We start from the raw sequence: 27,860 nt of genomic DNA, 5'->3' as shown, positions 1-27,860 counted from the left end.
GTGCGCGTCCCTCCCCTTTTCCCCCTCTTCCCCACTATCCCCGCGCGACTGGGCGGGGGTGGGACTACGCTTCCCGGCGGTCCCCGCGCGCCCGGGGCGGGCGGGGTCGGTGGGGGCGGGGCCAAGGTGGCTGGGGGCGGGGCCGGCTACAAAGCCCGGGGGCGGCGCCGGGGCGCAGAGTTCCCGCAGCGCCGGTCGGGAGCGTAGCGAGGCGCAGCTCGGCGCGCTGAGCCGGAGCGGCGCGCGAGTGGTCGGGCCTGGCGGCTGGACGGGCGCCTCTGGCCGCCCCGCGCGCTTCCCGCCGCCCCCCATGAGCGCAGCGCCGCACGGCCCGGGTCCGTAGGTGGCGGGGCGCCCCCCATGCTGCTGCAGCCCGCGCCGTGCGCCCCAAGCGCGGGCTTCCCGCGACCCCCGGCCGCCCCCGGCGCCATGCACGGCTCCCAGAAGGACACCACGTTCACCAAGATCTTCGTGGGCGGCCTGCCGTACCACACCACAGACGCCTCGCTCAGGAAGTACTTCGAGGGCTTTGGCGACATCGAGGAGGCCGTGGTCATCACCGACCGCCAGACGGGCAAGTCCCGCGGCTACGGCTTCGTAAGTGGCCCCTGCGCCCGGGCCCGCACCCCGCCACACACCTTATCACGTCCCGGGCGCCGAGTCCACTCGGGGGCACACGCCCAGCCCGCCCGCGGCCGCCCCCGCCTCGGACGCCTCCCGCCGCTCTCGCACCTGCCGCCTCTCCTGGGCGCGCTCCCACCCCCGTCACCGCGGGCCTGGGCCCCGGCTCTCACCCCCACCCCCACCTCCACTTCCACCCCCACCCCCGGTTTAAGAGGAAGAGCTGCTGTGTTCAATTAGGACTCCTAAGTTGGTGGGAGGTTTTGGAGCCACATGGGCACTCGGGATTTCCTGGAGCAGCGGCAGGTGAGGAGCCACGGCTCCTCCCTGGGATGTTTGGAGCCCTTCGGCCTTCCTCTATTTTCAACAGACCCCTCAGCGGCCCCAAATAAACATCAACTTAAGTAAAAACGACTTGAAGACATGTTTCTTACTTCCCTTCCAAGCCCAGCGTCCAAACTCCTTCCCAGAGGAAATTCTCAGCCGGCGCTGGTGGGCACTGCAGGCGGCCCCCCCTCCCTTCAGGGTTCATTTTTTGCCCTGTCCCCTCAGGGGTTTTTGTCCTTGAAGCCCACATTTCCTAGGACTTGAACTTTGAAGGGAGGTGCTGAAATCCAGGAGGCATCTTTGTGGGAGGGCCCCAGGTAGGGGTCAGAGGGGCCTTGGCCCAAGGACCCTGGGCTACAGCACCCTCAGTGGAAGGGAAGGAGGGGGGTGACAGCATCCGGTGCCAGAGCAGAGCCCTCTGCCCCTTTCGCCCCTGGTTTCCCTCAAGGCAGCCCCTGAGGTGTCCGTGCTCCTCCAGGTGACCATGGCCGACCGGGCGGCAGCTGAGAGGGCTTGCAAAGACCCCAACCCCATCATCGACGGCCGCAAGGCCAACGTGAACCTGGCGTATCTGGGCGCCAAGCCGCGGAGCCTCCAGACGGGTGAGAGCTTGTGTTTTCCTGCCTGGCTCTTCTCGGTTTCTATATTGGGTGTCCGTATCTGCCGGGTGGAAAGAGGCCCCCCCTGCCCCAGCGGTGGCAGTCAGCTATCATGTGCCTGCAGAGCCAACCCAGGGCAGCCATCCCCCCCCTCAAGGATCTAGACCCCTTCTCACACCATGTGGCCCACGGCAGGGGCCAGGGGGCAGGGAGGGTACTTCTCCCCAGTTGCCAGCTGTCCTCTCGGGAGGGAGGAAGTGACCATGGGGCCTGGAGGTTGGAGTGCCCACACCAGTGGCTGCTGGCACCTGCGTCACTCGCTGCCACACTTCCTCGGGGTGCTTTGGGGCTCCCGAGGGGGGGGCCTGGGAGAGGAGAGGAAGCTGATTATCCCTTTTGACAAGAGGTGGATGGCTTGTGGGGTTCTGCCACCCTGTGGGCAGCCCCAAGACATCGCCCCTGCGGTAAGGCCAAGCCCCTGACTGTTCTCTCGTTTTAGGCTTTGCCATTGGGGTGCAGCAGCTGCACCCTGCACTGATCCAGCGGACTTACGGGTGAGTGGATGTGGTTGGCTTGGGGTGGGCAGGCTGTTGAGATGAGGTGGAGAGGGCCTTGGGCTTCCTGGTCTGGAAGGCTGGTGAAATGACAGTTTTCAGACATGTGATTGCGTTGATGCCAAGGGAGTGGAGAGAAGGCAGATTGCATTTCTCTATCTTGGGCAGGGGCCGCACTGCCCAGGGGACTGTGAGCCTTGGAGCCTGCCTGCCTCGGTGCGCACCCCAGCTTCCCTCGATAGGTGTGTGGCCTCACTTTCCTCACCTGTGAAATGGGGGTGGTCACAGCATGTCTGAGGTGTCTGAATGGAGGGCCTAAGGGTGGGCCTGGTGCGGGTGACGCCCTCTGGTAGTGCTTGCTGATGATTCTTAGGGACTGGCAGGCTGGGCTCTTCCCCAGGCACTCTCTCACCCGCTCTGTGCTGGGGCAGATGGTGGCAATAGGTCATTGCCATCGAGGTCTGATGTTTGTGAACGCTGCTGCAGATAGGATGTGTTCGGGGTTGGGGCGGAGGCCGCCTGCCTGAGCGGCCTGGTCTGTGGGATCCTAGTCTGACTCATTTAGAAGCAGCACATCCCACTCTCCCCCATCCTAAAACGCCTCCCACCTCCCTGCCCTTTTAAAAACATCTAATAAGGCCTAGCAGCTGCTTGGGGAAGGACACACACGCTCGGGATACAACGGGGCCTGCCGTGCGGCCTGCTTCCCCAGCCCCAACATGTGAGCTCTCTGCTCCAGCACAGCATGTTGATGGGGTGCGGTTGGAGTTGGAGGGGAAGGCAGCTCAGAGACCACCACCGCTTTTAGGCCACTGGCACTTCATGAGCTTTCTGAATCCAGATCCCTAATGCCAGTTGATCGTGTGTGTGTGTGTACATACGTGTGTACACCCACACCATGCGGATTCCATGGAGAGGTGCACAACTTGAGGAGGGCCCTGTCTCTCTGGGACAGTGTGGACAAGGCTCCTGTGGAACCAGGCTGGGCCCAGCTCCTAGGCGAGTGGGTCAGAGGCCTCAGCAGAAGTTGCTGTGCCTACTTTTTGGAGATGCTTGCCCTGAGGGGTGCCTCGGGGGCTCCCCACCGGCTTCCCTGTGCATTGGTGGGTTTGTGTGAGTGTAGCAGTGGGAGGAGCCGCTGGCCAGAGGGTGCTGGAGTGGCTGGGCAGCTCAGCTTCCCACTGGGGTGCTTCTGTCCTCCTGAGAAGGGAGCGTGTGGGGTGGTGGGAGCAGGCAGCCCGGTGCTTCTCGTCCTGGCATCTGTTTTGTAGATGTCTAGAGTCATCTTAGAAGGTGTTTGGGAGCACGCCAGGCTTCATGCCTTCACTAAGCTTCTTCCTCTGGGGTTCAGCCCACATGAGGAGGGTGTTCCTTGTTTTCCGGACCCTTGGCTCCGTTCCCCAGGCCCACTGCAGGCATCTTAGGGCACGGGCTGGACAAGAGCTGCTGCCCAGAGGTGACGATGCACTTCCAGCGCCGGCGGTTCTCTGCTACCGTGGGACCAGGCCTTCCCACCTGCGTCTCCGCTCGCTCTGGTCCACGCAGCTGCCTCTGGGACTCCATCACTGTCAGTGCTTGGCCTCTGGGGCCTGCAGATATGGGTTCAAATCCTGACTTTGCGCCTTACCACCTGGGTTTGTCTTGGCAGGTGGCGTCCTCCTCATCCAGAAGGCAGGAACATTAAACCACTTAGAACAGTGTGCGGGCAGGCGGGCTGGGTGATCTGGCCTCCCCACCAAGTCTGCTCCTGTCCTCACAGTGGGCCTCTGAGGATGGGACTGAAACTATTCTCACTTTATAGATGGGGAAACTGAGGCAGAGAAAGGCTAACCACCTGTCCAGGAGGCAAGGTAATAGGTGTCTGGGAGGAGATCGGAACACAGGCGATGTGTGCCTGAGTGCCTGAACAAAGGCTTTCTTGCAGGGGAGAGCGGGAAGGGCCCTGGCCAACCTCTCCCTTGCTGTTCCGGAGTCCTGTGAACACCACCGGTCCAGAAGCAGTCGGGATGGGTCACAGATTCTGTCGCTGTGTGCACTCAACTTCAGACGACAGTGTTTTGTAACTGTATCTGCTGGCTGGCCATTTAATACCTATGACGATGAAGAGGCCACAGACTCTATTTGTTGGTTGCCAAGGGGTGGAGACCCAAACAGGGACGGTGTGAGAGGGACCATCTGCGCTTGGTTTCCTGGGAGCGCTGAACTCAAGCCTCAGAGTCTCACTGCCCCCGGCCCCTACCGGGGCCTTGCTGAGGTGGGTGGTGGGAGCCTCGGGTGCAGCTCCAGGGAGGTAGTGGGCCAGGCTGCCTGGGTCAGCTGTCTGCCCCCGGCCCCCGCTTGCCAGCCAAGCTGGAGAGCTAGGCCGTCAGCGTCCCTTTTGTCTTTGTGAACAATCAGGCCCCGGGAGCACAGCCGGCCTGACTCAGCGGCCAGTTTTGTTGGCCTTGGGCTGGCATCGAGACCTGCCCTGCTGTTGGCTGAGGGCATGGAGGGAGGTGGGAGCCAGGAGCCCAGGCAGCTGAGGGTTGTCTACCCGTTAACCCCTTCTGTGCCTGGCTGAACTCTCCCTTGACTTTCTGGCCCCACCTTTTATACCTTGCGCTGGGCAACTCTGAAGATCCCACAGCTCTGCTTTCAGGCAAGACCCTGCGGAATCTTCTCCTGGCTGGGCCTCAAATGTTAGTTTAGAAAGATTTGCCAGGGAGTTTTTACACTTTCTGCTATGTGCCTGGGTTTCCTTGCCTCTGTTTCCTCCTTTTTCAGTTGAACAGGCTCTCGTGAGACCTAACTCACCTGTGCTTTTCTGACCTAACTGTGGGTCCGGGGTTGGAGGAGCCTTCCTCGGCGGTGGCAAGTACATGACAGTCACAGCAGGAGCCGGTGGCCGTGGCCTGCTGAGGGTGTCTGCCAGCCGAGCATGTCTGTCACCTGCCAGTTGTAGGGGGTGGTGTGCAGTGGTCTGGAGAGGGTCTGTGTCCAGTCAGTTTGGTCTGGTCCAGAAGAGCCCCCTGATGTCAAGGGGTGTCTGTTTACTCCTGGGCTGAGTGCACCGGCAACCAAGGTTTGTCCTGGGCCTGGCTGCACCCAGAGCCTCTCCTTGGGTTATTTTTGAAGGGCCAGCTGCTTCCTTGGGTGCAGGTCTTCCTGCCTATTTACGGTCCCTGCTGTGGCCTTGACGCCTGTTCCCTGAGGACCTATGGAACGTCTGAAGGGAATGGAGCATCCCTAGCTTCCACCCCCTAGAAGCCAGTAGCATTCCCTCCCCCAAGTAATGACTACCAAAAATGTCTCCAGACATTGCCAAATGTCCCCTGGGTTTAGTGGTCTGAGGACCAGTGTGTCTGTGAGTCTCTTGGACCTTGCCTCATGGTCACAAGATGACTGCCACAACTCCTGACATCCCACCCATGTTCAGGGCAGAAAGAACAATAAGGGACAGTATGAACTGCCTCTGTCTCTTTTAGCAGAAAAGTGGAGGCTTTCACAGGCCTCAACACGTTTCCATTTAAATCTCACTGGCCACAACTGGGTGACAGGACATGGCCACCAGGGGATTCAAGACAAGACTGGCTCCTGGGACTCGGGGGTGTCAAGTACAGGCCATGTCTAGGAGCGAGGGCCCTGGGATCTGCCTGGGCTCGAGGCCAGGCCCAGCCGGTCTCTGCGGGCTACTCCCCATCTGTGAGTGGGAACGGTAACACTCCCTCTCCTACAGGACTAACCTGACTGTGTGTGTAGCTCCTGTAGATGAGGGCCTGGCCACCACAGTTTGTCAGTGACGCGTCTCTTACCGGCCCTGCTCTAGGGTCTGTGCAAAACCGAGGCTCAGAGCAATTGAGAGACTTGCTGGGTTCACACATCCCCAGACTGTGGGACCTGAGCCAGGGCTGCGAGGCTCTTGTCCCTCCTATAAGACTCAGCGCCTCCCTCTGGCTAGGTGGCAGCTCTTGGATAAATCAGAGCACAAGGCCCCGAGATTGACAGTGGTCGGGAGACCCTCTCCCAGGCCTGTGCCTGCCCCACCGCATGTGTAGTTTCAGGGACCCCTGCATCCTTCGTGTGAAGGTCTCTGGTGCCCACATTGACCGGGTGGTTTATGGCTGCCCTTGCCATCACGGGGCCTGGGCAGAGCACCTGGGTCTCCAGGGCAAGAGGAGGGACAGGGGAGGCGGTGATGGGAAGATGCGTGTCTCCCAGAGGCTGGAACGTACAAGCTGGGGAGAATGTAAACAGCTGCTCCCAGCATCATTGATTCATCGGGTGGTTATTGAGTTCCTGCTGTATACCGGGCCTGGTGCCAGGGATCCTTTGAATAAGAAAGACCCCGCTCCCGATCTCAGGGTGCTCACGCTCTGTCTGTGCACTCATGGGCCCGCATGGGGATGCATGGAGTCAAACAGGAAGCTGGCGGAGGGAGTGCCTGTGTGGGGACTGAACAGTCCCAGGTCTTGAGTACAGCGGTGGGGAGTTGTGTCTGTGTGTGATACAGCTTCACACTTGGTGTGTAACTACACGTGACATAACGGAAGTTAGTGCATGCAGAGAACGGTGCAGGGTGACGCAGGCCTGCAGTCCAGTTCCTAGACTGTGCCCATGGTAGTTTCCTGGTTTTGCCAATGTCCTTAGTTACTTGGATGTGCCCTTGGGGGTTGGAGGAGGCAGGGTACAGAGGACCTCTCTGTACTGTTCTTGCAACTTCTTGGGAGTGTTTTATAATACAGAATGAAACAAAGCCAGAGGAAGGGTTTGCAGGTGAGGGCGCGCGTGCGCGTGTGTGGGCACGTGCGTGTGCGCACACATGTGCTGGGGAAGGCCCCCTGAGGATGAGGCGAGTGGGGAAGTGCACCCTATTGGCACCCGGGGCAGAGCGAGCGGCCCAGGCTAAGGGCAACAGGTGAGCCTTAGGTCGCTGTGGCGGGCACGGGGTGAGAGCCACGGGGCTGGGGCAGCAGCTGCGGTCAGAGCCAGGCGGCATGGGGGCTGGGAGGAAGTGACTGCCCCCCCCATTGTGGCGTCACGTTTTCACTCTGAGGGTGTCGCGCGGTGGCCCTGCCGCCCCCACCGAGGCTTCCTGTTTGGCAGCTCATCTGGAGCCAGGCGTGGGCTGCGCCGTGGCCCTCCAGGGCGGGCGCCCGTGCCGCACCTGTTGTTTGTCCTGTCTGCTGGAACAGAAAGCAGCCTTTAGGCAGCAGGGGCTCCTCTCCGAGCATGAGCTCTTACCCTGGCTCCCTGCTCACCTGGGGAGCCTCTTCTGGAAGGCTTGGGCCAAGGGGCCAGAGCTTTGTTTTGGGGCAGAGGCCTGATCACAGACTGAGGTGGAGGCCTGAGCTTGAGCTGTCCTCGTTTAGCCTCAGTTTCCCCTTGTGTCTAGGGTGGACAGGCTGAGAGCTGCGCAGTGTGCTGGGGGCATCAGGGGCTTCCTGCTGACCTCGTGTGGGTGGAGTAGGGAACTGGGGATGCCTGCCGAGGAGGGTGAGGGGAGACCTGGTTCCAGCTCTTAACCACAGTGTCTTCTGCACCAAGGTGGTGAGAGGGGGCCAGAGACAGGAGGTCAGCATGCCTCAGAAGGCGACAGGAGCTAGGAAGGGGAAGGGAGCAGATGGGGAGGCTCAGGGCCCAGCAGGGTGGCTTCAACTCCTTGAGGACCCTGGTGACGCAGGGAGGCACTGTGACATTTCCCCAAGTGACACTGGGCCACGCAGACTCACAGCAGAGGAGGGATGGGTCACTTTGCATTTTTGTTTTCAGAGTTTTTGTTTCTGGCTGCTGGGTTGAGCCTAGACTGCTTAGGGCTTGGATGGTGGGTGGAGGCCCTTAGGGGATGCCTAGTAATCCAGGCATGAGATGAGGGTGCGGCCCTGGGAGATTCTGGGTACATACTTTAGAGAACCTGGGAAAGAAAAAGGAGTCCAAGAGATTCTGGAGCTTTGGGCCTAGGAAACGGGAGGTGGGCTTGGCCCTGGCTGGGGTGGAGGCTGCTGTGGAGTCCAGTTTTGGGGAGTAGATCAGAAGTTGGAGATTGGACAGGTTCAGGTGGAGATGCTGCCCTGGCCTGGCATTGCCCCACTGAGAGGGCATTTGACCTGCATTCTGTGCTGGTGCCCCACACAGTGCCCCAGAGACCCTGAATGTCCCCAGACCTCCTGGCCCTCCCCCGAGCAAGTCACTGGGGATTCCCCGGGGGCAGGGCCGTGGCCTGGCTTCCTGCCTGCCTGGTGCCTTGGGGCCTTTCCACACCCAGCCAGGCAGGAGTCAGAACCCAAAGAGCTGCAGTCCGTCTTTGCTGTGGCGGGGCAAGGCCCCCAGGGAGCAGGGAAAGTGAAATGGGCTCATTTGCCTTTTTCGTTTTTATTTTCAGAGGCGACTTTATGTTCAGAAAATGAGTCCTCCTGGGCCGTGGTCAGTTATTTTCACTGAGAGTTCTGCTTTGCGTGTGGGGCAGCAGGTGCCTCCCAGGCTCCATCTGCACGCCCCTCACCCAGCCAGCCAGGAGCTTCTCAGACTCTGTGCGTGAGGCCCAAGCCCTCTGTCACACAGGCAGACTGTTGGGCTCTGCAGCACCCTTAGTTTACAGAGGGCAAAACAGGCCGGAGAGGCTGAGTGACCATGCACCTTGGACAGGCGGGGCCAGGATCTGGACTTTGGGTTCTTTCTGCCCTTGGGCCCCTGAGTCTCGGTGGACTGAGTCCGCGGGGGTGCTCTTGGCTGCGTGCAGACCCTGGGTGTGTCAGGGTGCAGATGCTGCCTGGGCCACGTGTGAATGGAAGGGAGGCAGGCACCTCAGATTTCCAGTCTGGACCAGGTGCTGGGTCCCCCTGTCCTCTTCTGGGCTGTGGCAGAGCCAGCTCCTGCGTGCCCAGCCCCCCTGGGATCACCTGGCCTTTCCAGCCCTAATGGTGGCTTGTTTCAGTGGCTCCATGATTTGGGGGTTTAGTATTGCCCAGGCTCTGTCACTGGAGGGAAGCAGAGAACCCGAGTTGTCTTTCTGCAAACACCCCTGACCTCAGCTAAGTGCCTGCACCCAGTGTCCAGCATCGCGAAGGGGCTTGGGTGGCATGTTGGGGGGTCTGTCCCACCACTTCCTGTGGGTTCTTCCTTCGCTCTGCCTGGACTTTTCACAAGTGGTGGGATTCATTCTCTGGATCAGATCCGCCTTTGACTGGTGCAAGGCCCTTCCTTCTCGGGGGTCTTGGCAGGAGGACAGAAGTTTTCTGCAGAGGATGAGGAGGCACAGGCGCCTGGTCACTCTGGGGCTGGAAGCTGTAGGAAAACTGGAAGGAAGGGAGGCTCCTGCCTCTGCTGTGAGGGAACAGCCGGGCAGTGGCGTATGGAGGGGCCTCTAGCAGTGGCCCTACAGAGGCTGATTCCAGAGTGGCTTCTAGTGCTGTCTTCCTGCAGAGGCCGGTGGGCCTTGGCCAGACAGGAGGGGCCCTGAAGGGCGCTGGGTCCCCGATCTTCAGATTCCTACCTGACCGCCCTGGTCGCTGGTGTGTTTTGCTCACCAAGGGTCGTTGGCTGCAGCCCCCCGATCTAGGGCTGAACATCCTAGGAGAGGGAGGCCCTGTTCCTCAGGCCCACGGGGCACCGATGCTGCTGAGGTTCCTGGGCGCACAGAGCGTTACATCCTCACAGCAGCCCCCTGGGGCCTGTGGTTCCCCAGAGGCACCATAAGGACACCCAGGGCACCAGGCACCTGGTGGGAGCAGAGGCTGGCAGACTGCGCCTATCTAGCTGTGACTTGCTGGGTGGAGCCATGCCCACCTGTCCCTCCAGCTTGCTGAGCCCTGGCTGCTCAAGGCTGAGCTACTTTCTTTGCCTTCTTGGGGTAGGGACTTGGACTGGGAAGCAGCAGCCACTCCGAGGGGGCTCTTTGCAGCTGCCTGCACAGCCCGGGCGTGCCTCAGGCGCTCAGCGCTGGCTGCATGCCGTGCAGGGGCGCTGGGGATGCGGCCGAGACCCTGCCCTTGTGGGGAAGACATTGTTCGAGGTGGATGACCTGGGGGCTTCCGATCACAGGGAAATCAAGCCTCGGCTCAGGTGGGGCCCCCAGGGGTGAGCTTTGAGCTGTGGCAAGAAGCAAGAGCAGCAGGTGGGAAGGCCCTGTGGTGCGAAGGAGTTGAATCTGGGAACAGAAGGAGCCCAGGACAGCAGGAGTGTGGCCAGGGTGGGCATAGTGTGGGCAGAGATGAGTTAGAAGAGGTAGGTGATCACGCAGGAAGCCATGAGGGAGCAGTTTGTGTTTTCTTCTGGGAGGCAGCTGGAGGTTTCTGGTCCTGGGGTGACGGGGCTTGATGTTTTTAAGACAGCTCTGGCCGCCACTGGGTGAAGGATTCAGGGATGGGAGGCGGGTGCCGTGGCATGGCCCTGCCGTGGTGGTGGTGGAGGGAGGCTGGGCCTGGAGGGTTGGTGATGGAGGAAGAGGATCGGAGAATTGAGGGATGGAAGCAGGGGTGCTCCCTGTCAGATGGTGTGGGCAGGGGCTGCAGCAGGGTTGAGTGGGCAGGGCAGTGCTGGGTGGCCTGGTGGGCTCTTCACTGAGGTGGAGAGGGCAGGCGAGTCCCACCAGGGCCAGACTGGCATGTGCTCTGGCAGGTGAGCCTCTGCTGGGGACACGGTGTTGCTGAGGCTTGGTGGATGGGGTGGCGTGGGGCTACCAGGCCGTGCCTTTGCATGCAGAGGCTGGGGCACCTGACCTTTCTGAGCCTGGAGTGGGTGGGGGTGCTGAGGAACCTGCCTGGTGCACGCACCCACTCTGCATTGCCAGGAAATGGAGTCTTGGGCCTGCGGCTGGGGCAGGGCTGCCCTTGGACAGCGCGGGCTGGTGGTTTGGCTACATTTTTCTTTCTTACCTGACCACTCAGCAGGTTCCCCCATGCGTGCGTGGCTTCGTGGGTGTGTGTGCCCCTCTGCCTCTCTTAGTCCCCACCTGCCTCCTTTGCAGGCTCCCCAGCATGGGCACTTGGGGTCAGAGCAGCAGTGAGGATTCCTTGTCTTCGCCCCTCCCTCGTGGTTTCTGATGCTCCGAAGTCGGGCATCTCATCCTTGGCACTACGGACCTTTAGCGCGGCTTCGCTTTGTTGTGGGGGCGCCCTGGGCATTGTAGGAAGCAGTCAGCACCCCGGGCCTCCACCCCTAATGTCGGCAGCACCCTCACCCGTTTTCCTGGCTGTCTATTGTGACAGCTGGGACTGTCCCTAGGCAGTGTCCAGCAAGCCCTGGGGCACAGTTGTTCAGGCTGGGAATTGCTGTTCTAGTGGTGCTTCTAGGGCCGCACAGCGAGCTCTGGAGGTCAGCCTCTGTGGGACCAACTTGCAGATGAGGAAACTGGGCCTTGGAAGTTTTGAAACCTGTTTGGTAACTCAGACAAGTGCAGGGTGAGGCGCAGCCCAAGGAGGGAGAGAAGCTACTGGAGCACAGCTCCTGCCTGGGGGGCTTCGTGGCTCCTTCCACCTTGACTTCCCCTGTGTTCTCCCTCCTGCTGAGGACCTGGAGGTGTGGCCCCTGCCATGCCTGCCTTTTATTTTGAGCCGAACCTGGGGCCCTAGACAGTTCTCGAAGGCATAGCTACCAACAGCAGGCCCTGCTGTGTCACTCCCTTGCTCTGTGATGAGGCAAATTGCTCGCAGCTTCTCTGAGCCTCAGATTTCCTCTCTGGGAAATGGGCTAACACTAGCATCTTTTTTGTGGCCTTGAAAATGTTTTGTAAGTTATCCCAGGCCCTTTACATACAGAAAGATGAAAAGGTACAGACGTGCAGTGTCCCCAAGGGTCAGGAAACTGGAGAGCCCTCTTCCTCCCCAGCCTAGAAATTGCCCTTCCACGCTTGTGTTTGAGTGTCCCTGAGTGGGGCAGCTCCCTGGTGGCCAAGGCAGAGCTGTGGCCCCGATGATGTGGGGCATCGGGGACCCGATAGAAGTGACAGCAGCCCTGGAGCTGAGTGTGGCCGGAACCCAGCTGCCCCACGGCCCTATGCCCTATGTTCTGCGTTCCTGGTCTGGGCAGCAGTTCTTGAAGGCAGCTGTGGATCAGGGCCCTGGGGCCTGTTCATGCTGGTCCCTGGGCTGCATTGGCCTTTGCAGTTTGCATGGGATACACATTTTTTAGCAAATACTTGGGGGAAGGTGTCTGAGGCAGGGGCACCACTGCCCATGTTTGGAGAAGTGGGTTCAAAGCTTCCATGGCCTCCAACTAAGGAATTTTTGAGGTTCTGAGAGCTGGGTGAGGGGACACTGGTGATGCCAGGGACGGCCTGTTGGGCACAGCCCCAAGACAGTCCTTGCTGTGTCTCCACTCGCCCTCTTCTCGAGGGAGGCCTCTGAGACCCAGCTGGGGCCCCCCTCCTCCGCTGGCCAGAGCTCCTTGTCTTTCTCAGTGGGGTCTGTGCCACTCACCGGGCCTTTGTTCCGTCAGCACCGTGTGCCCAGTGCCTCCCACAGGCCTGGCCCTGGCAGGAAGCTGGGTGATGAGACAGAGCCCTCCCTCTGACAGAGCACGCTGTCCAGTGGGGGGTCGGGCAGCACAGGGAGGTGGCAGGCTGGCCTCCATGTGGGGTCCAGGAGCCTCACCAGGACAAGGGCTCCAGGCAGAGGCGTTGGCAGGTCCCGGGCACCCAGGTGGGGAGGATTCGAGGGATTGAGGTGCTGCGGGGTGTGGGCTGTCGCCAGTGTGGAGCTGAGTGTGCGGTGGAAGCCAGGGGTCAGCGGACCAGCTGCCCTGTGGTGGGGCTGCCGCTGGAGGGTTGTGCAGAGAGGGTGCTGGCTCCCTCATCCACTCCTCAGACGCTCGGACTTGCCCTTGCCTCCACTGTCGAGCCGCAGTGCCATTCCCCCACGGCCAGCTCTGTCTCATCATTAGGTCTCTGCAGGCATGCACTCCTTCAGGAAGCCACCTGGCCTCTTCCCTCATCTGCTGTCCACACATCATAGCCCTCTGCTGCCTTGACTTCCCTGGAGTCCCCCCAACTCTGGTTTATGAGTTGGTGCGTTTTGGTGCCTCTCCCCATCCTAGAAGCTAAGCCCCTCGAGAGCAGGGGCTGTGTGGTCAGATCCCTGCTGCATCCTGGCAGACAGATAAGAAGGGCATCACAGCTCGAGAGTCAGGATTTGAACCCAGGCCTAGCTCCGTGCAAGGTTCTTGTTCCCATGAAGGATGCAGGGTGGACGGCAGAGGCTTCGAACCTGGGAAAAAGAGAGGAGGCGCCGCTCCAGGGCGTCTGGACAGGTGCTGCGGAGGGCGAGCCGTGTGGGCTGCAGGTGTGGCTACAGCAGCCACTGCAGTGGCCCCACCTGGGAAAGTGAACAGCAGTGGAGAGGGTGGCGCCGTGGAGGGACTTCTTCCCAGACGGGGTGGGGCAGCAAGGGACCCTGGGGGCCCTCAGGCACAGGCCAGGTGTCCCTTAGGTGTTTGCCGCCCGTTGTGTGGGAAGAGCAGGGCGCCCGCACCCCTGTCATCTGGGTTTTCCTGGTTCCCACTGTTCTGTAGGGGCTACAGGATCCACTGAGTGCACGTGCCTTTGTGCTAGAAGCCAGGGCTCCTCTCTGACCCTGAGGGGACTCTGGCTCTGGAGAGGGAGCCTGTGTTTGCAGTGGCCTACGTGTTGCCAAAATGCGCTCCAGAAAGCTGCCCAGTTCCGTCCCTGCCAAGTGCAGGAAAATGCAGGGACAGATGTACTTTCCCCGGAGCCTCTTCCCTTGAGTGGGGCCCCCCGCTTACAGGTGCGGAAGGAAGCTGAGGTTCCAGGTCGCTCCCTGCGGGCCTGGCCTACATCACTCAGGCAGGCGTGCAAGGCAGGGGAGATACTGCTGCCGGGTGTGCAGTGCCGTGCCCTGGCAGGGCCACTCCATGCCTTGGGCTCTGCAGCAGCTTCTTATGCCGCTGAGGTGGGTGTTCTGTTTCAGATGGGAAACTGAGGCTCAGCTGCTTGCCCCGGGCCACCTAGCAGCTGGTTGGCAGAGCAGGCCCAGGCCAGGAGAGCTGCCTCCTTTAGCTTCTGTTTTCCCCGTGCTGAGGGCTGGGCATGCTGTGTGCCTGGCTAGCCTACAGCAGGCAGGAAGTGGTGGTCTCGACGCGTTTCCATGATGGCCTGCCTGGGTAGGGTTAAAAGCACAGCTCTGAGGCTGGCCGACTCCTGGCCCCTCCACCTCATCAGCTGTAAGACCTTGGCCAAGTCACCTGGCCCCGTGTGTGAAATGGGCCTCACGATGGGAAGAGCAAGCCGATGGGTGATACGCTCAGTCACCGTACAGAGTGTGACGTTTCCGAGGGCTGCTAATGGCACCATCATCTCTGTGGTCACTGCCATTGCGCTCCTTTGCTCCAGCATTCACGCAGTCAGTCTCACATCCTCACAGAGCTCTGTGGCAGGCCACAGTCTGCTGGCAGAGACAGAAGGAAGCCCCATGAGAGCGAGTGTTGGCGGGGGTGAAGGTGTGTACAGGAGTAGAGCATGCAGTGTCACTTGGTGGGTGTTGGGTGTCGGGGAGATGATCAGGGAAGGGGACAGGGCTGGACTCCCAGACGTGTACCCTGGGCCTTTGCACAGGGCCCACATTTGATCTCATGCTCCGCTGTCGTGTCTTCAAATCCTCAGATCATTTGAAAACAACCATCCAACGTTTTTGTTTCTGCATCAGCCCTGGGGATGTGGGGTGTAGGGCTGGGGTGGGGAGTGCACTCTAGGAAGGGCCTCACTGAAGAGGAGCAGTAGAGGGGAGGAGGGAGCCTGGTGGGTGGCGGGAACAGCCAGCTCAAAAGTCCTGAGCCTGCAGCCCTCAGCCCAGAAATGATGAAAATCAAGGCTCAGGGTAGGGGCGGCACGCATCATGTACCCCACCACCCGCCCAGCTGTACACCCGACCCCATTCCCGGCCCTGACCTGCAATGCTTGGCCCTACAGGCTGACCCCGCACTACATCTACCCGCCAGCCATCGTGCAGCCCAGCGTGGTGATCCCGGCTGCCCCCGTCCCGTCACTGTCCTCGCCCTACATTGAGTACACGCCTGCCAGCCCGGCCTATGCCCAGTACCCACCGGCTGCCTACGACCAGTACCCATATGCCGCCTCGCCAGCTACGGCTGCCAGCTTCATGGGCTACAGCTACCCGGCCGCTGTGCCCCAGGCCCTCTCGGCTGCAGCCCCCGCAGGCACCACCTTCGTGCAGTACCAGGCGCCACAGCTGCAGCCTGACAGGATGCAGTGAGGGGCATTCCTGCCCCGAGAACTGTGGCATTGTCACCTTCACAGCAGACAGAGCTGCCAGGTCACAGTGGGCCGGCGGCAGCCTGGCTGAGCTTCAGTGAGGTGCCACCAGCACCCGTGCCTCTGAAGACCGCCCGGGCACTCTGCCTGCGCCCTGGGACCATGGAGAGACAGCTTCTCTTTAAATCTAGGTCCCATGGTGTCTTGAGGGAGGACTTGAAGAATGACTGAGAGCTATTTAAAGATGCAACCCCACGTTCCTTGCACACCACAGCAGCCTCTCCTTGCACCTTCTCCTGCCTCTCCACACTCCAGGTGCCCTCAGGCTTGTGTCCACCGCGGTACCTGGCTGGGGTGTCACGGACCCTCTGCAGCCCCTGGCCGCCCTGGACCCTGCAGAGATGCCTGACTCCAGGGAACCTGAGAGCAAGAAGTGAATGGACTTGATTGTAAGTTGACCCTCGCAAACTGTGAGTGCGGTCCCAGGTGGGGACACAGCCTCCTGCTGGAGTCCCATTTTCTCCATCAGGGCGCGTGGGTGGCTTCCTCAAGCCGGAGGAGCTCCCAGGCGCGCAGGGGCCGCTGGTGTCGGGCTGCCGGCCAAAGGCCCCTTTCAGTCAAAGCACTGAAGTCGCAACTTTTTTCTTGTAATTGTTTTGCTACTTAGATAATTTCAGAAGTTCAGTCTATTTTTTCAGCGGATACTGCCGCCACCAAGAATCCAAAACCTATTTTTGACTTGGAGAGACTTGCTTTTGTTGGTTCCGCCCACGGGGACGACGACAGTGTTTCTGTGTAATAAAGTGTCTGCCAGCTTGCGGGCCAGGAGCCTCTCGGTGGGGCAGGCACTGCAGACAGCAGGCCCCGCGGGCCCGCCCGCGCCAGTCTGATTCCACCTGCTTGGGCACAGTGAGTTGTCTCAGGACCCCCTCACTGTGACACTGATGCTCCTCCCCCCCAGCTCCCTAACCACTGTGGAAGGGCAAGGGAGTGACCCACAGGTTCAGTCCACTCAGGGTCTAGACCACGGTGGTGCCAGCTTTGTTGGGGCCCTGAGCTCTGCCTGCTGGGTGGTTGAATGCAGGAGGAGGCACCTCTTCCCTCTCCCCCTGTACCACCTGCTGTGTGCCAGCCCAAGACCGTTCCTGCCTGTCTTTGGGTTAGTGAAGGGAGAAGGCTGTTCTGCCAGCCATGGCAGGGCTGCTATGGGGCATCCAGGGCTGTGGGGGTCCAAGGAGGGGTGCAAGGTGAGAGGTATCTTGGCCAAGGGCGGGGGGCAGCGCGGGGGGGTCTCCCTCCGGACCTACCTCAGGGAGCTGAGCGTGCAGGCGCTCCAGGGCAGGCCTGGGACAGAGTCAAGGCCCAGAGAATAAAGGTAGCTAATCTCATAATAATATTTTTATTAGAATGTTCTGATGATAAAAATAAAACTTGTTTTCTTTAAAGAAAAAGTCAGTCTGTAATTTTTCTCTCGAAACACAGAGCTCCCCTGGTGCCTGTGGGTATCACCCATGCTCCGCCTCCTGGCTCAGGAGCCCAGAATTTCATGGGCAGCCGTGCCAGAGTGCCTGGCCTGCACCAGCCGCTGAGCCTCCGAAGCAGAACAGACGCAGCCCCTCTTCCCACCCGCTAATGCAGGGGAGGCCTGGCACCCCATCCACCGCGCATCATCCACCGTCAGCCTCAGACCTGGAGAGGACTGCGCTTAGGTTACTTGGAGCTGTGGCTGGGGAGGGGCCTGGATGTGGGATTGATTGGCAGCCCCACCACATAGATCCCGGTGGAATAGGACAGTTCCCCAAGAGACGGGGAGTTGCCACCAGAGGACCCTGAGTGTGGGCTCCTGAGGGGGCGATGGCAGCTGTTGAGGACGGCTGCCCTTCGGGCAGAGTTAGGAAGGGAGGGAAGCCTCACTCTGGGGCTGGAGAGGCCCAGCATCTAGAAAGCCCTGGGGAAATCACACCCCTTCATCGAGGAGGTGTTGGGGCTAGTGAGGATATTAACTCCTTCCTTCAATTGAGTCATCCCAGGAAATGTGTGCTGGGTCACACGCAGAGCGCTGGGGATAGAGCAGACAGGGCTGCCCTTTGGGGTTTATCATCTGCTGGGGGAGACACCACAGTGTCACGGGGTGGAGACTGACAGGTTTCCGGGGAGGGGTGATGGAGATCCTGTAGGGGCTACGCTTCTTCCCAGGCCCCTCCCTCCGGCTGTCTCAGTTTGCAAACACTCATGAGGGTTCAGGGAGGTCAGCATGGGGCTTCCAGCCCAGAGGAGGAGACTTGCTGCAGCTGATAAGAACTTGGGGGGCCATCGAGGGGGGCTGCGGGTACTGCCAGAGTTATCGCAAAGGCCACTGGTGGCCTGCTTGCTTCCTGTCACTATCAGCTGCTGGCAGCTTTGGGGACAGGCCTTCGGGAAGGCCTCAAGGCCTTGAAAACATCTCCTGGATCCCAGGATTGAAGACTGGATGGTGATGAAGCCAGGAGAGAGAAATTCTGTCGCCTGAGCTGAGTGGGAAGCAGGGGCTGGCTGAGGGCAGCTGCAATGCAGGGCGTGGCCACCAGCCCCGGCCGTGAGGGTCTTACTAACCCCAGCGCTACCCCTGTGGCCACTGACTCTGCGCCACATGCTGTGCCACGTGCTTTCATGGATGGTCAGTTACCCTCCAGGTATCCCACACCAGTGGACCAACATGCTTAGGGCTGGAGCCCACTTTCCTGGGCGGCCAGGAAATGTGGTGAGAGAGGCCTGCCTGGAGCTGAAGGGTGCGGGCCTGATGGAGGTGGCGGGGTGTGCCTGATGGAGGTGGCAGGCTCAGCCCAGCCAGACCGGCCCCGGCCTTGAGCCTTATTGTGCAAGAGGGTCGTGCATGTCCTCCCAAGGCAGGGACCTTCTGTCCTACCCGCTGTGTTCCTCTGGTGCCCAGAGGGCCAGATATGCACACACGAATGCACAGGTATGTTTGTGTATATGTACATGTTAACACACATCTCTGCCCCCATACACACTCATAGACACATACCGTTACAGGCATAACTGCATACACATCTACACACAGACACGCATCCACAGATACACAAACACAAACATGTATGTGCCATACACAGACTCCCGTGGTATTGAGGGATACACGCACACAGAGAAACACACACACACTCGGACATTCTCAGACACACCATCACACTTACACATGTACGCACCCTGGCTCACACAGCACATGCACATATGCACACGGAAACGCTTGCACACATAGCTACCCTTCCAAGGCACACACAGACGTGCACACACATACATGTGGAGACAGACACCTGCACACCCCCATGTACCGACACAGATACATACATGTGCACCCAGACACACGCACCTGCATGTTGAGTGACAGTACAGGACCCACCCCCATTGTTTGGCTCGGGGCAGCAGCCATCGCTTTGAGGGTTTAGTGACTTGCGGGAGAGGGAGGTGGAGCAGGTCCCGGCCCGAGGGCTCGGAGGGAGAAGGGATGGGAGGTGAGGGAGGTGCCAGGCCTGGCCACTCACCTGGCTGGGTGGCAGATGCTGGCTGCCAGCGTCCTTCAGCGCAAGGGAAGGCTTCTCACTGCCAGCCCTCCAGCCCGAGAGGGTTTTCTGTCTGGACATCGGCCTGGGCTCTGCCAGTGCACAGGTGAGCAGGAAGGCCAGGGAGCTGACACCCTGGGGCAGCCCTCAGCAGGCTGCCAGGGAGTTAGGGGATAGATGCCCCTCCCTCGCCACCCTCGGCGGTCACTCTGGGGTGACCTGAGTCCGTGGCTGCCCCTTCTCTTCACTCATCCTCCATCCCCTGCTGTGCCTCCTGGGGTCACCTGAAGCCGCTGCCTTTGGGGTTTGCACACCAAGCTGGGACGGCCCAATGACAGCAGCATGGGCCGGGCACTCACTGCCCCCAGGAGTTGGGTGCCCAAGTCCTGTGAGGCCTGGATAAGCTCCTGCTTTCCCCTCTTCAAGGAGATGACAAGGCCCAGAGAGCCTCAGCAGTGCGACCGGGGTCACCCCACCAGCCGGCTTTGCCCACAGGTCAGACCACCTCCAAGCTGTTACCTTCCAAGCGGGCAGGACCAGGCCCGGGCGGCAGTGGCAGAGCGAGACTTCTGGGGCACGTGGCTGCTGTGAGCCAGCTGGGGGCCGGGAGAGGCAGGCAGGATCCAGAGGGTCCTGAGACCCCACCCTGTCCCATGGCATTGGTTTGCAGACTTCTTGCTGGGGAGGGGCAGTGGGGGGTGAGAGGTGCTTCCCTTAGTGATCAGAGCCCCATTTTCACCCCACTTTCCAGTTGAGCAAACTGAGGCCCAGAGAGGAAAAAAGGCCTCTCCGAGACCATTGGGCTGTCACTCCCTTCTGAGGGTGTAATCGCAGAGGGACTGGACTAGGACAAGCTGTGAGCCACAGCCACTGCGGCCCACAGGAAGAAGCCACACCGTGGTGAGGTCACCTTCATGTCAGCCCCGGTTTGCTCTGCTCTGCCCACTCTGCCCGATGGGGGGCTTGCCTGGGTGCCACCCTCTCTGAACCTCACTTCCTCTCCTGCATGCATTGAGCTGACCCCTGGGTAGCCCCACCGGTCCTGCCTCCCCAGCATCCACTCCTTTCCTGGGACAGCACCTGGGTTTCCTTGAGAAGCTGCCCCTGCACCACCCTCAGGCTGGGTAGTTCAAAGGAGCCACCCTCACCCTTCACTCCGCAGCTCAGTCAGCATATTCTACTCCCCTGGACCCCGTGAATGGTTCAGGGATAGGTGTGTGACCCTGTGTGGGTCCATGGGAGTCCACTGGAACTCCTAGGGCAGGAAAGCTGTCTCTCTGTTGAGGAAGCCAAGCTGGGAGCAGATAAGCCTGGAGCAGAGAGGAGTTTGTGCTTATGGAGAGACTGCCTGAGAAGGAAGCCAGCCCAGGAGAAAGGAGAGCCAAGGAAGGAGACAGGAGAAGAGATTGGGTCTTGGGGACATTTTTGGGGGCCCCTTGATCCAGCTATGCCTGAAGCTAGACCCTGGACTTTTTTTGAGAGCTAATACATTCCCCCTTTTATTTAAGCCTATTTGATTTGATTTTTTTTCCTTTGCAACCAAGACTCTTGGCATATACAACCTCAAAGGACTGGCATTACTTAGAACTAGGTTCAGTGACATGCAATAGAAAATCTAAAATTAGGGCGGTTCTTAGCTACCTGTCATTTATTTATTTTTCTCACGTAAAGGAAGTCTGAAGCAGGCAGTCCAGGGCTTGGATGACAGCTCCACAGTCATCAGGGACTTAGGCCTCTTCCATCATCCTAGTGAAACATTTCAAAGCATGGCTTCCTTTCTTAAGACCATCTTAGGGACCAAGATGGCTGCTGGAGTGCCAGCCATCATGTTCAAGTCCAGGCAGCAGAAGAAAGGAAGGGGAAGGCTGGCGTATCTCAAGTTGAGACTTCTCCAGGAGCCTTCCCAGAAGTTGTATGCAACATTCCTCTTCCATTTCATTGGCCAGACTTAGTCACATGGCCATACTTAACCACAAGGGTGGGTGGGGAATGTCGGTGTTTAGCTGGTCACATAGCTACTTGGAACACAGAAAGCCTTCTGCTAAGGAGGAAGACGCAGGAATGTCTTTGTGCAGACAATGTGTAGTTTCTGCCTCAGGTCCTTCCAGTAATAAGGCTCTGAGTCCATGAGAGTAATGTCCCATTCACAAGGCACTTTAGGAAGACTGGAATTGACCACGCCTGTCTTTACCTTCACACCAGTGGGGTGAGCCGGGCCTATCCTTATGCTCATTCCACCCAGGGGGAAATTGAGGCTCAGAGTGCGCACTGAACATGGCCGAGGTTGCCGGTTCCTTAGGGGCAGCTCCAGGAGGACAGCTCGAGCTTCTGCCTCAGCGAGTGTTGGGAGTTTGGCGTACAGCTCTCATTGGACATGGCTGCTCACGTGCCTGCAGGACCGGAGGCCCACAGTGCCTGCACATTCGTGGTCCTTGAGGGGGGAGCTGGGGCTGGGGCCACCAAGAGGTGCCCTCTGATGTGCTCCAGCATGCTGGCCCTGTTCCTTCTCCTTAGCATCTTCCCACAGGGAGTGGAGTCATGGTTCCATTTTGCAGAGGGGAAGACCGGGGCTCAGAGCGGGGAGGTGGCCTGGTGAGGAGTAGCTGACCCATCACGCTTCGGGCCTGGGCCGGTCTGCCTCCGAGGCCTGTGTTGTTGGCTTTGGCTATGTGGCCTCTGGAGCTTCAGCGGAACACCCTGACAGGCTCAGTCCTGTCCCCTAAGCCCCACCCATGCCTCCTTTGGGCTGCAGACCCCCAGCCTGGGCCGGCTGCGGGCAGAGCCAACAAGGTGCGGTGGGAGGGGCTGGATGCTCGGGCTACCTCAGGGGATGGACTGAGCCACCGTTACGTCACTTAGAAATGGGTTAATAACCAAGGTCCAGCCTCCCAGGGCTGTGGCCAGGATTGCAGGGGATGAATTAGGTAAGGTGCCCCTTGCAGCCCCGGTGTGGAGCCCTCAGCCCCCCTGCCCGCAGGGGAAGCCGAGCGATGGAGGGTGGGTGCAAGAAGACCCCTGATTCCTGGGGGGCCGCCTGCTGGTTTTCGGGATGCTGCCTGAGGATGACAGTCCAACGGGACAACCCCTCCTGGCTCAGTCTCCCATTTCTGGAACTGTCCTCAAGCCTGGGACACATAAAAACTGGCATTTATAGGAGACCTGCCATGGCTTACACCTGTCATTTCCCTAAACCCTCCCAGCAGCCTGTGGGAAGTTGACTGTGCCCAGTTCACAGATGGGAAAGCCAAGGCTGAGAAGATTTCGATGCCTGTCCACAGCCAGAGAGCTGAGCAGTGGCAGAGCCCGGGGTTGGACCCGTGCATCCCGAACCTGGAGCTACACGCCACTGTACCCCAAGGACTGAGTTCTGGCCACCACACCCATCCTCCACCTTCCTCACCCAAAGCCAGCCGGGCGTCCTCCCCATCCCTGCCCTGGCTGCTGAGTCACACTTGTGTTTGTTCCCCAGAGACATAAACACCCAACCAGGAGTCCCCTGGGCAGGAGGATGGGAGGCCTCCAGATGCTGCCAAATAACAGGGGCAGCTGCCCAGCATGCCCTGAGGCTGGGTGTTGCGCAGGGCACAGCCTAGGGTGGGCACCTGGCTTTCCAGATACCTCCTGGGCCTCCCGCAGGGGCCGATAAGTGCCCGGCTCTGCTTATCAGCCCCGTTGCCCTGCCTGCTCCCGCCTCAAGCCCTGGTGTACACATCGGGGTGCACGGTGGCCTGGAGATCATGGTGGAGTGACCCGCCCTCCACCCGCAGCCCGGCTGAGCCTGGTGCAGCGGAAACAACTCAGAGGGTTCCCGGGTGCCTCCTGCTGGTTGGTTCCCTGCCCCAGGGATGGGGGCGTTTTAGAGAAATTAAAATAAAGATATTTTTTTCTATAATTATAAAATTAACGCTATTGGGGGCGGGGGGAATGTGACCATTTCCTTTAATTTATTAAGATAATCTACATATGCATATAAACAGAAGCAGAAGGAAGGAGACCAGGTGTGAATGGTCGTAGGACAGGAGGCTTTTATTTTTTCTTGCCACGGCTCTCTATTTCTCGCAGCTGAGGAAGAACAGCTAGCGAACGGGGCTGGGTGTTTGGTCTCTTGCTCTTGATCTGTGTGTGCACGCTCCAGGTGGGTCCTGGTGGGCGGCGTCTGTGCTCCTCTCTTCTGCCGACTTTCTGGTTTCTCTGCGGGGCCTGAGCCTTCGGCAGGGGAGGGCTGGGGTCCCGGCGCTTGTCTGGGGGAACCCACTCCATCTTTAACCGTGTGACTCAGAACACAGTTTCCCGGCACGTGCACAGTCACACAGTGCCAGCTCTCTGTGGCTCGCCACTAAATCCCACGTCCTTGCTGTAACCTCTATGGCCAGGGCGAACTGGCCCTGCCACCTGTCTGATCCAGAGGGACAGAGAGAGAGAGAGAGAGAGACAGAGAGGGAGGGAGAGAGATGGGGGTAGAGAGGGAGAGGGAGAGAGAGAGAGGGAAAGAGGGAGAGAGGGAGAGAGAGAGGGAGAGGCACTCTCTCCGTGTTCCTTTATCCCGACTCAAATAACTCAGCGTGGCCCTTGGAGCCGCCTCCGGGGCCTCCTGTGTATTTGTCACCTCTATCCCATGCTTGTTCTCTCATTTTTTTTTCTTTCTAAGCAACTGTCTGTGGATAAGGGCCTGTCCTCAGAGCGTCCTAGGCAGGAGCCTGGGCTGCCTCGTCCTCCTCTCTGGGCCTGACAACCTCGTTCCTGGAGGATGAGCTGAGCCCGGGCTTCCCGCCGTCCCACGCAGCGGCAGCACCCTGCTCCCCGTGGCCAGTGTGCCCTGGGATGGCTCGCCCTGTGCAGTGTGGACAGCCTCTGCTCAGCCGGCAAGCACAGCCCTCCTGAGCCACGGGAGAGCAGAATGTCACCAAAGGCTGCTTGGCTCCCGCAGGCCTAGGTGGAGGGCGTGGCCCGTGAAGGCCACAGTCCTGCGTCTCAAGCTGAGGTTTAGCAAAGGCCTGCAAGGTAGCCAGGGGTGTGGGGAGCTGTGGTCCTCATCCTCAGGGTGGGCAGGGCAGAAAGAAGAAAGGCACCATGAATAGCAGCTTCTCTAACAGCGCTGGCCCAGAGTCCTCACGGCGGCAGTCACACCCGTGCTCTCCAGCCTGCCACAGTCCTCACCAATCCTTACTGTGCCTCTCACTGAGGCCTGGCAGGCATTTTAATTTGTTGGTTAGGAGTCATGGGAGAGTCATGTAGGGAAGGAAGCAGAAACAGTGTCAGATAATGCGTGTTTTATCCCCCTCGACATCTTTCTAGAGAACAGTTATGCAATTAGGTGACAGAGGGAGGGAGGGAGGGAGGGAGGAAGAGAGGGAGGGAGGGAGAGAGGGACTGATGAAAGGGAAAAAGGATGGGTGGAGGCATGGATAGGGAGGTGCATAAATGGATGGATGGATGGAGGGTGGATGGGAGATAGACGGACAGGTGAGTGGAGAAATGGATGGGAAATGGATGGATGAAGGAAGGTTAATGAGGCGATTGATGGACAGATGAATGGAGAAATGGATGGGGGAATGGATGGAGGGAGGGAGGGTGAATGGGAGGATTGATGGAAGATGAATGGGGAAATGGAGGGAGGGAGGGAGGAGAGATGGGTAAAGGAAGGGATGGATGGAGGGATGAATGGAAGGATAGAGATATCGCCAACCTTGGTCCCTACTCCAGCAGAGTTAGCTTTGCCTCAGGGGATGGTTTAGCGCAAGGGTAATAGTTCAAGTGTTTGGAATCAGACAGACCTCAATGTGAATCTGAGTTTCTTTCCTGACAAGCTGTGTGACCTTGGGTAAGTCACTCACCTTCTCTGATCCTGCTTCCTCATTAATAGAAAGGAAATAATAATACCTTGTAGTGCCTCCTAGAACTCGAAGTAGAAAAAGCACTGAGGGCCAGGTTTGAGGGAGAAGCTGAAGGTGGGCCAGGCTTTATTAGGGTCAGGCTGCCGCTATGGTCCTGTCACCCCTGCCTTGAGAAAGTGCCCTCTCCTGCTTCCGGGCCCTTTACGTTGAGCCGGTTAATTTCTGGGGAGACTCGACAGGTTCCCCGCCTCCCCACCCCCAGCTCTGAGGATCTTGGGATCTCGCTGGACTTGTGTCAATACCAATGGCATCCCCTCGCTCACGGGCTCCAACCTCACCTGGACTCTCAGACCCCACCAAAGCCACGGCCGCATCTTCGTGACCATGAGAGTGAGAAGCGTTCTGGCAGCCCCACCCCAGAACAATCCCTGTTATCAGGGCTCCCAGACCTGGCTGCCCCTGAGAACCAAGCTCCAGGAGCTGCTGAGAGCAATGCTGCCTGGGCCCCGCCCAGAACCCAGTCTTCGGGAGAAGGGGCTGGCATGGGTATTTTTTTGAAGCACCTCTGACTGATACTAAGGTGAAGCCTGGCCTTAAAATAAAAGAACCTCTGTGTTTAGTTTCCTTTCTTTTTTAAATGTTTCTATTTTTTCTTTGCTTTCCTCTTTAGTTTCTTTGGCAGTGAAAGCAGACTCCGCTATCTGTAGTTGGATGAATTCACATTTGTTTTCCTTTCTGGATTTTGATGGTTCGGTGTAAAATACGTTTTTTGTTAATCCCCTTGGGATACAGCTGGTTAGAGCAGGGGGTTAGGAGCCCCTTCCTCTTCCTTTTCAGGCCGCCAAAATCCTCTGCAGAGTACAGTTTGGGGCTGGCTTTTATTACAAGGTAAACTGGTTTAAAAGAATAACACTAAACACAAATCAAAGGAAAAAGATGAGCTACCGCTTCGCACCCACTAGGAGGGCTGGGATGAGAAAGTCAGAGAAACTCATGTGCTGGCGAGGATGTGGGGAAATTGGACCCCCCCACCCCCCCGGCCACTGCTGATAGAAATGGAAAATAGAAAACAATCTAGCAGGTTCCTCAAACGATTAAACAGAGAGAGCTACCACGTGACCCAGAGATTCCACTCCTAGAAAAACCCAGGAGAAATAAAAGCATGCTTCCACACCGAAATGTGGACACAAAGGTTCTTAACGGCACTGTTTATAATATCCAAAAAGTGAAAACAACCTAAACGTTCATCAGTTGAAGAATGGATCCACAAATTGATATACCTATGCCATGGAAAATTATCTGGCCATAAAAAGGAATGAAGGACCAGCACACGCCACAACATGGATGAACTTTGAAAATCTGATGCAAAATAAAAGAAGCTAAACACCAAAGCCCACCTCTTGCATGGACATTCTTATGAAATGTCCAGAATCGGCAAATCCATGGAATATTTCAAAAAAGCAACTGATGTCACCATGGGAAAAATCAGAATTTTGTGGACCTTCCCTATGCATATGTATAGTTTAATATCTCTTTTATTTTGGATGGTTTGCAGGGTGGGGTGCCTTATGCTTCTGCCTGTTTGTCCCCAAAGTCTCCACATCCTGGGTTGGAGGTGACCAGGGGCAGGCACATCCCGCAGCAGGGAGGAAGCCACCAGGTACTGCCCCCAGGCTACACTAGAAGCCTTGACTTCCAGTTTCACCAAACTGGGGAATAACTCAGCCTCCTGCAAGCTCTCCACCACCACCACCCACCCCAACTCTGCCCAACCCCCTGCCTCTGGCTCCGTGGCTGTGACTGGACTGATGACAAACGTTTCTCCCAAACATCAGGCTTCATCCTGGAGCCTGGGGGTGCTCTGATGAAGGGGCCATGGAAATTCAGGACTGGCGGGCAGGGGTGCAACTGTGTATTTTATACCCATCTTTGTTTGAATATAGTGTCACAAATCTGTGCTGCTTCTGCAAATATAAAAATAATAAAGATTAAAAAGAAATGCAATCTCACAGTAAAACGCTGGAAGGTTACAGAACTTTGTGAAGTCCAAAGGGCCATTCCCTCTCATGTCCCCTCCCCCAGTCCTGGGGTGACATGTTCAGAACTATTTTTTCAGTAGGACCTCACTGTTTTCAACTTGCTTTTCCACCTTCCCTTGTAATAGCGCTCACTGGTCACTTCTGCCTTCACTGAACTCATATGTATTGGTGCCTACTGTGTACAGGCTCTGTGGTAGGCTCTGAGAATACATCAGGGAACAGACAGTGACAAAATCAGGCTTTCAGTTTACTAAGAGAAGTAGACAATGAACAAAAGCACAAGTAACAATAAACAGACATGATTAAAGGATTAGACAGGGGCTGGGAAGGAAGCCATGTGGAGAGGGAATAGTCCCTGAGACTACCTGGCACAAGGGAAGGACTCACCTTTTCCTTTATCCTTGCCAAGGCACCAGTCCTGGAAATGCATCATTTCAGATGCTCCAGCCCAGGTGAGCCCCCAGACAACTGCCAACAACATGAGGAGAAGAACCGCCCTGCTGAGCCCAGTCAACCCATAGACTCATGCACAATAATACAATGCTGGTTGTTTTAAGCCACCAAGTTGTCTGTTATACAGCAATAGATAACTGAAACAGATGGCAGAGAGAGATAGGAAAGAAGCTTCTAGATTGAGCGAACAATACACAAAGGTCATAAAATGTCTTAAAAATTCATTTAGGACCCTGCTCAAATGCACCATTTCCAGAAAGCGTTTTCTAAGTTTTGTTTTCAGAATTAATTTCTCTCTCCCCTGGGACTCCATCTCTGTGACCTTTTGCCATCTGCTGCTGCCTGAGTGTTGGGCTCCCTTGGGAACCTCCAGCCCCTGACATACTCAGCATGCAGTTGGTGAACAGAGAGCAATTTTTGGACGAGTCGCCCACTTTGGTTGGGGTCTCAAAGGAACAGGCAGTTTGGGTCTCCATTCTGCAGATGCAGTTTGCAGGGTTATCCTTGGGATGGTAGTGTCACTTTCACCTCATACCTCCAGAGTTCGCCCAGGGGACAGTGGGCGTGAGAGCAGAGGACAAGGCCAGTGTAGCAGTGGCTCCTTTTTTAACCACTGACCATGATGAGTGTCAATGATGTCCTGGTCAGCTCCGGGACTTCCACCCAGCAGTCACCCAG

At 58.3% G+C, this 27,860-nt stretch overlaps 1 protein-coding gene across 3 annotated transcripts; it reads left to right on the top strand.

Annotated features, from left to right (window-relative positions):
• The first annotated feature begins 167 nt into the window (after window positions 1–167).
• Window positions 168–16,750, top strand: RBM38 (RNA binding motif protein 38). Of its 3 annotated transcripts, none has more exons than XM_032257211.1 (4): window positions 168–597; window positions 1,427–1,550; window positions 2,047–2,101; window positions 14,997–16,750. In XM_032257211.1, the coding sequence occupies exons 1-4, from the start codon at window positions 361–363 to the stop codon at window positions 15,298–15,300; spliced, it is 720 nt and encodes a 239-aa protein (XP_032113102.1). In that variant the 5' UTR covers window positions 168–360; the 3' UTR covers window positions 15,301–16,750. The 3 variants fall into 3 exon arrangements, with proteins under 3 accessions (XP_032113102.1, XP_032113103.1, XP_032113101.1); XM_032257210.1 differs by having other exon boundaries at window positions 183–597; window positions 1,397–1,550; XM_032257212.1 differs by lacking the exon at window positions 2,047–2,101 and having other exon boundaries at window positions 175–597.
• Window positions 16,751–27,860: the final 11,110 nt, after the last annotated feature.

Source organism: Sapajus apella, unplaced genomic scaffold, assembly GCF_009761245.1.
Source record: "Sapajus apella isolate SASKATOON/1434 unplaced genomic scaffold, GSC_monkey_1.0 scaffold96, whole genome shotgun sequence".
Lineage (NCBI taxonomy): Eukaryota > Metazoa > Chordata > Mammalia > Primates > Cebidae > Sapajus > Sapajus apella.
The sequence above is the reverse complement of the archived record's forward strand: the minus strand, read 5'-3'. Positions and strand labels throughout refer to the sequence as shown.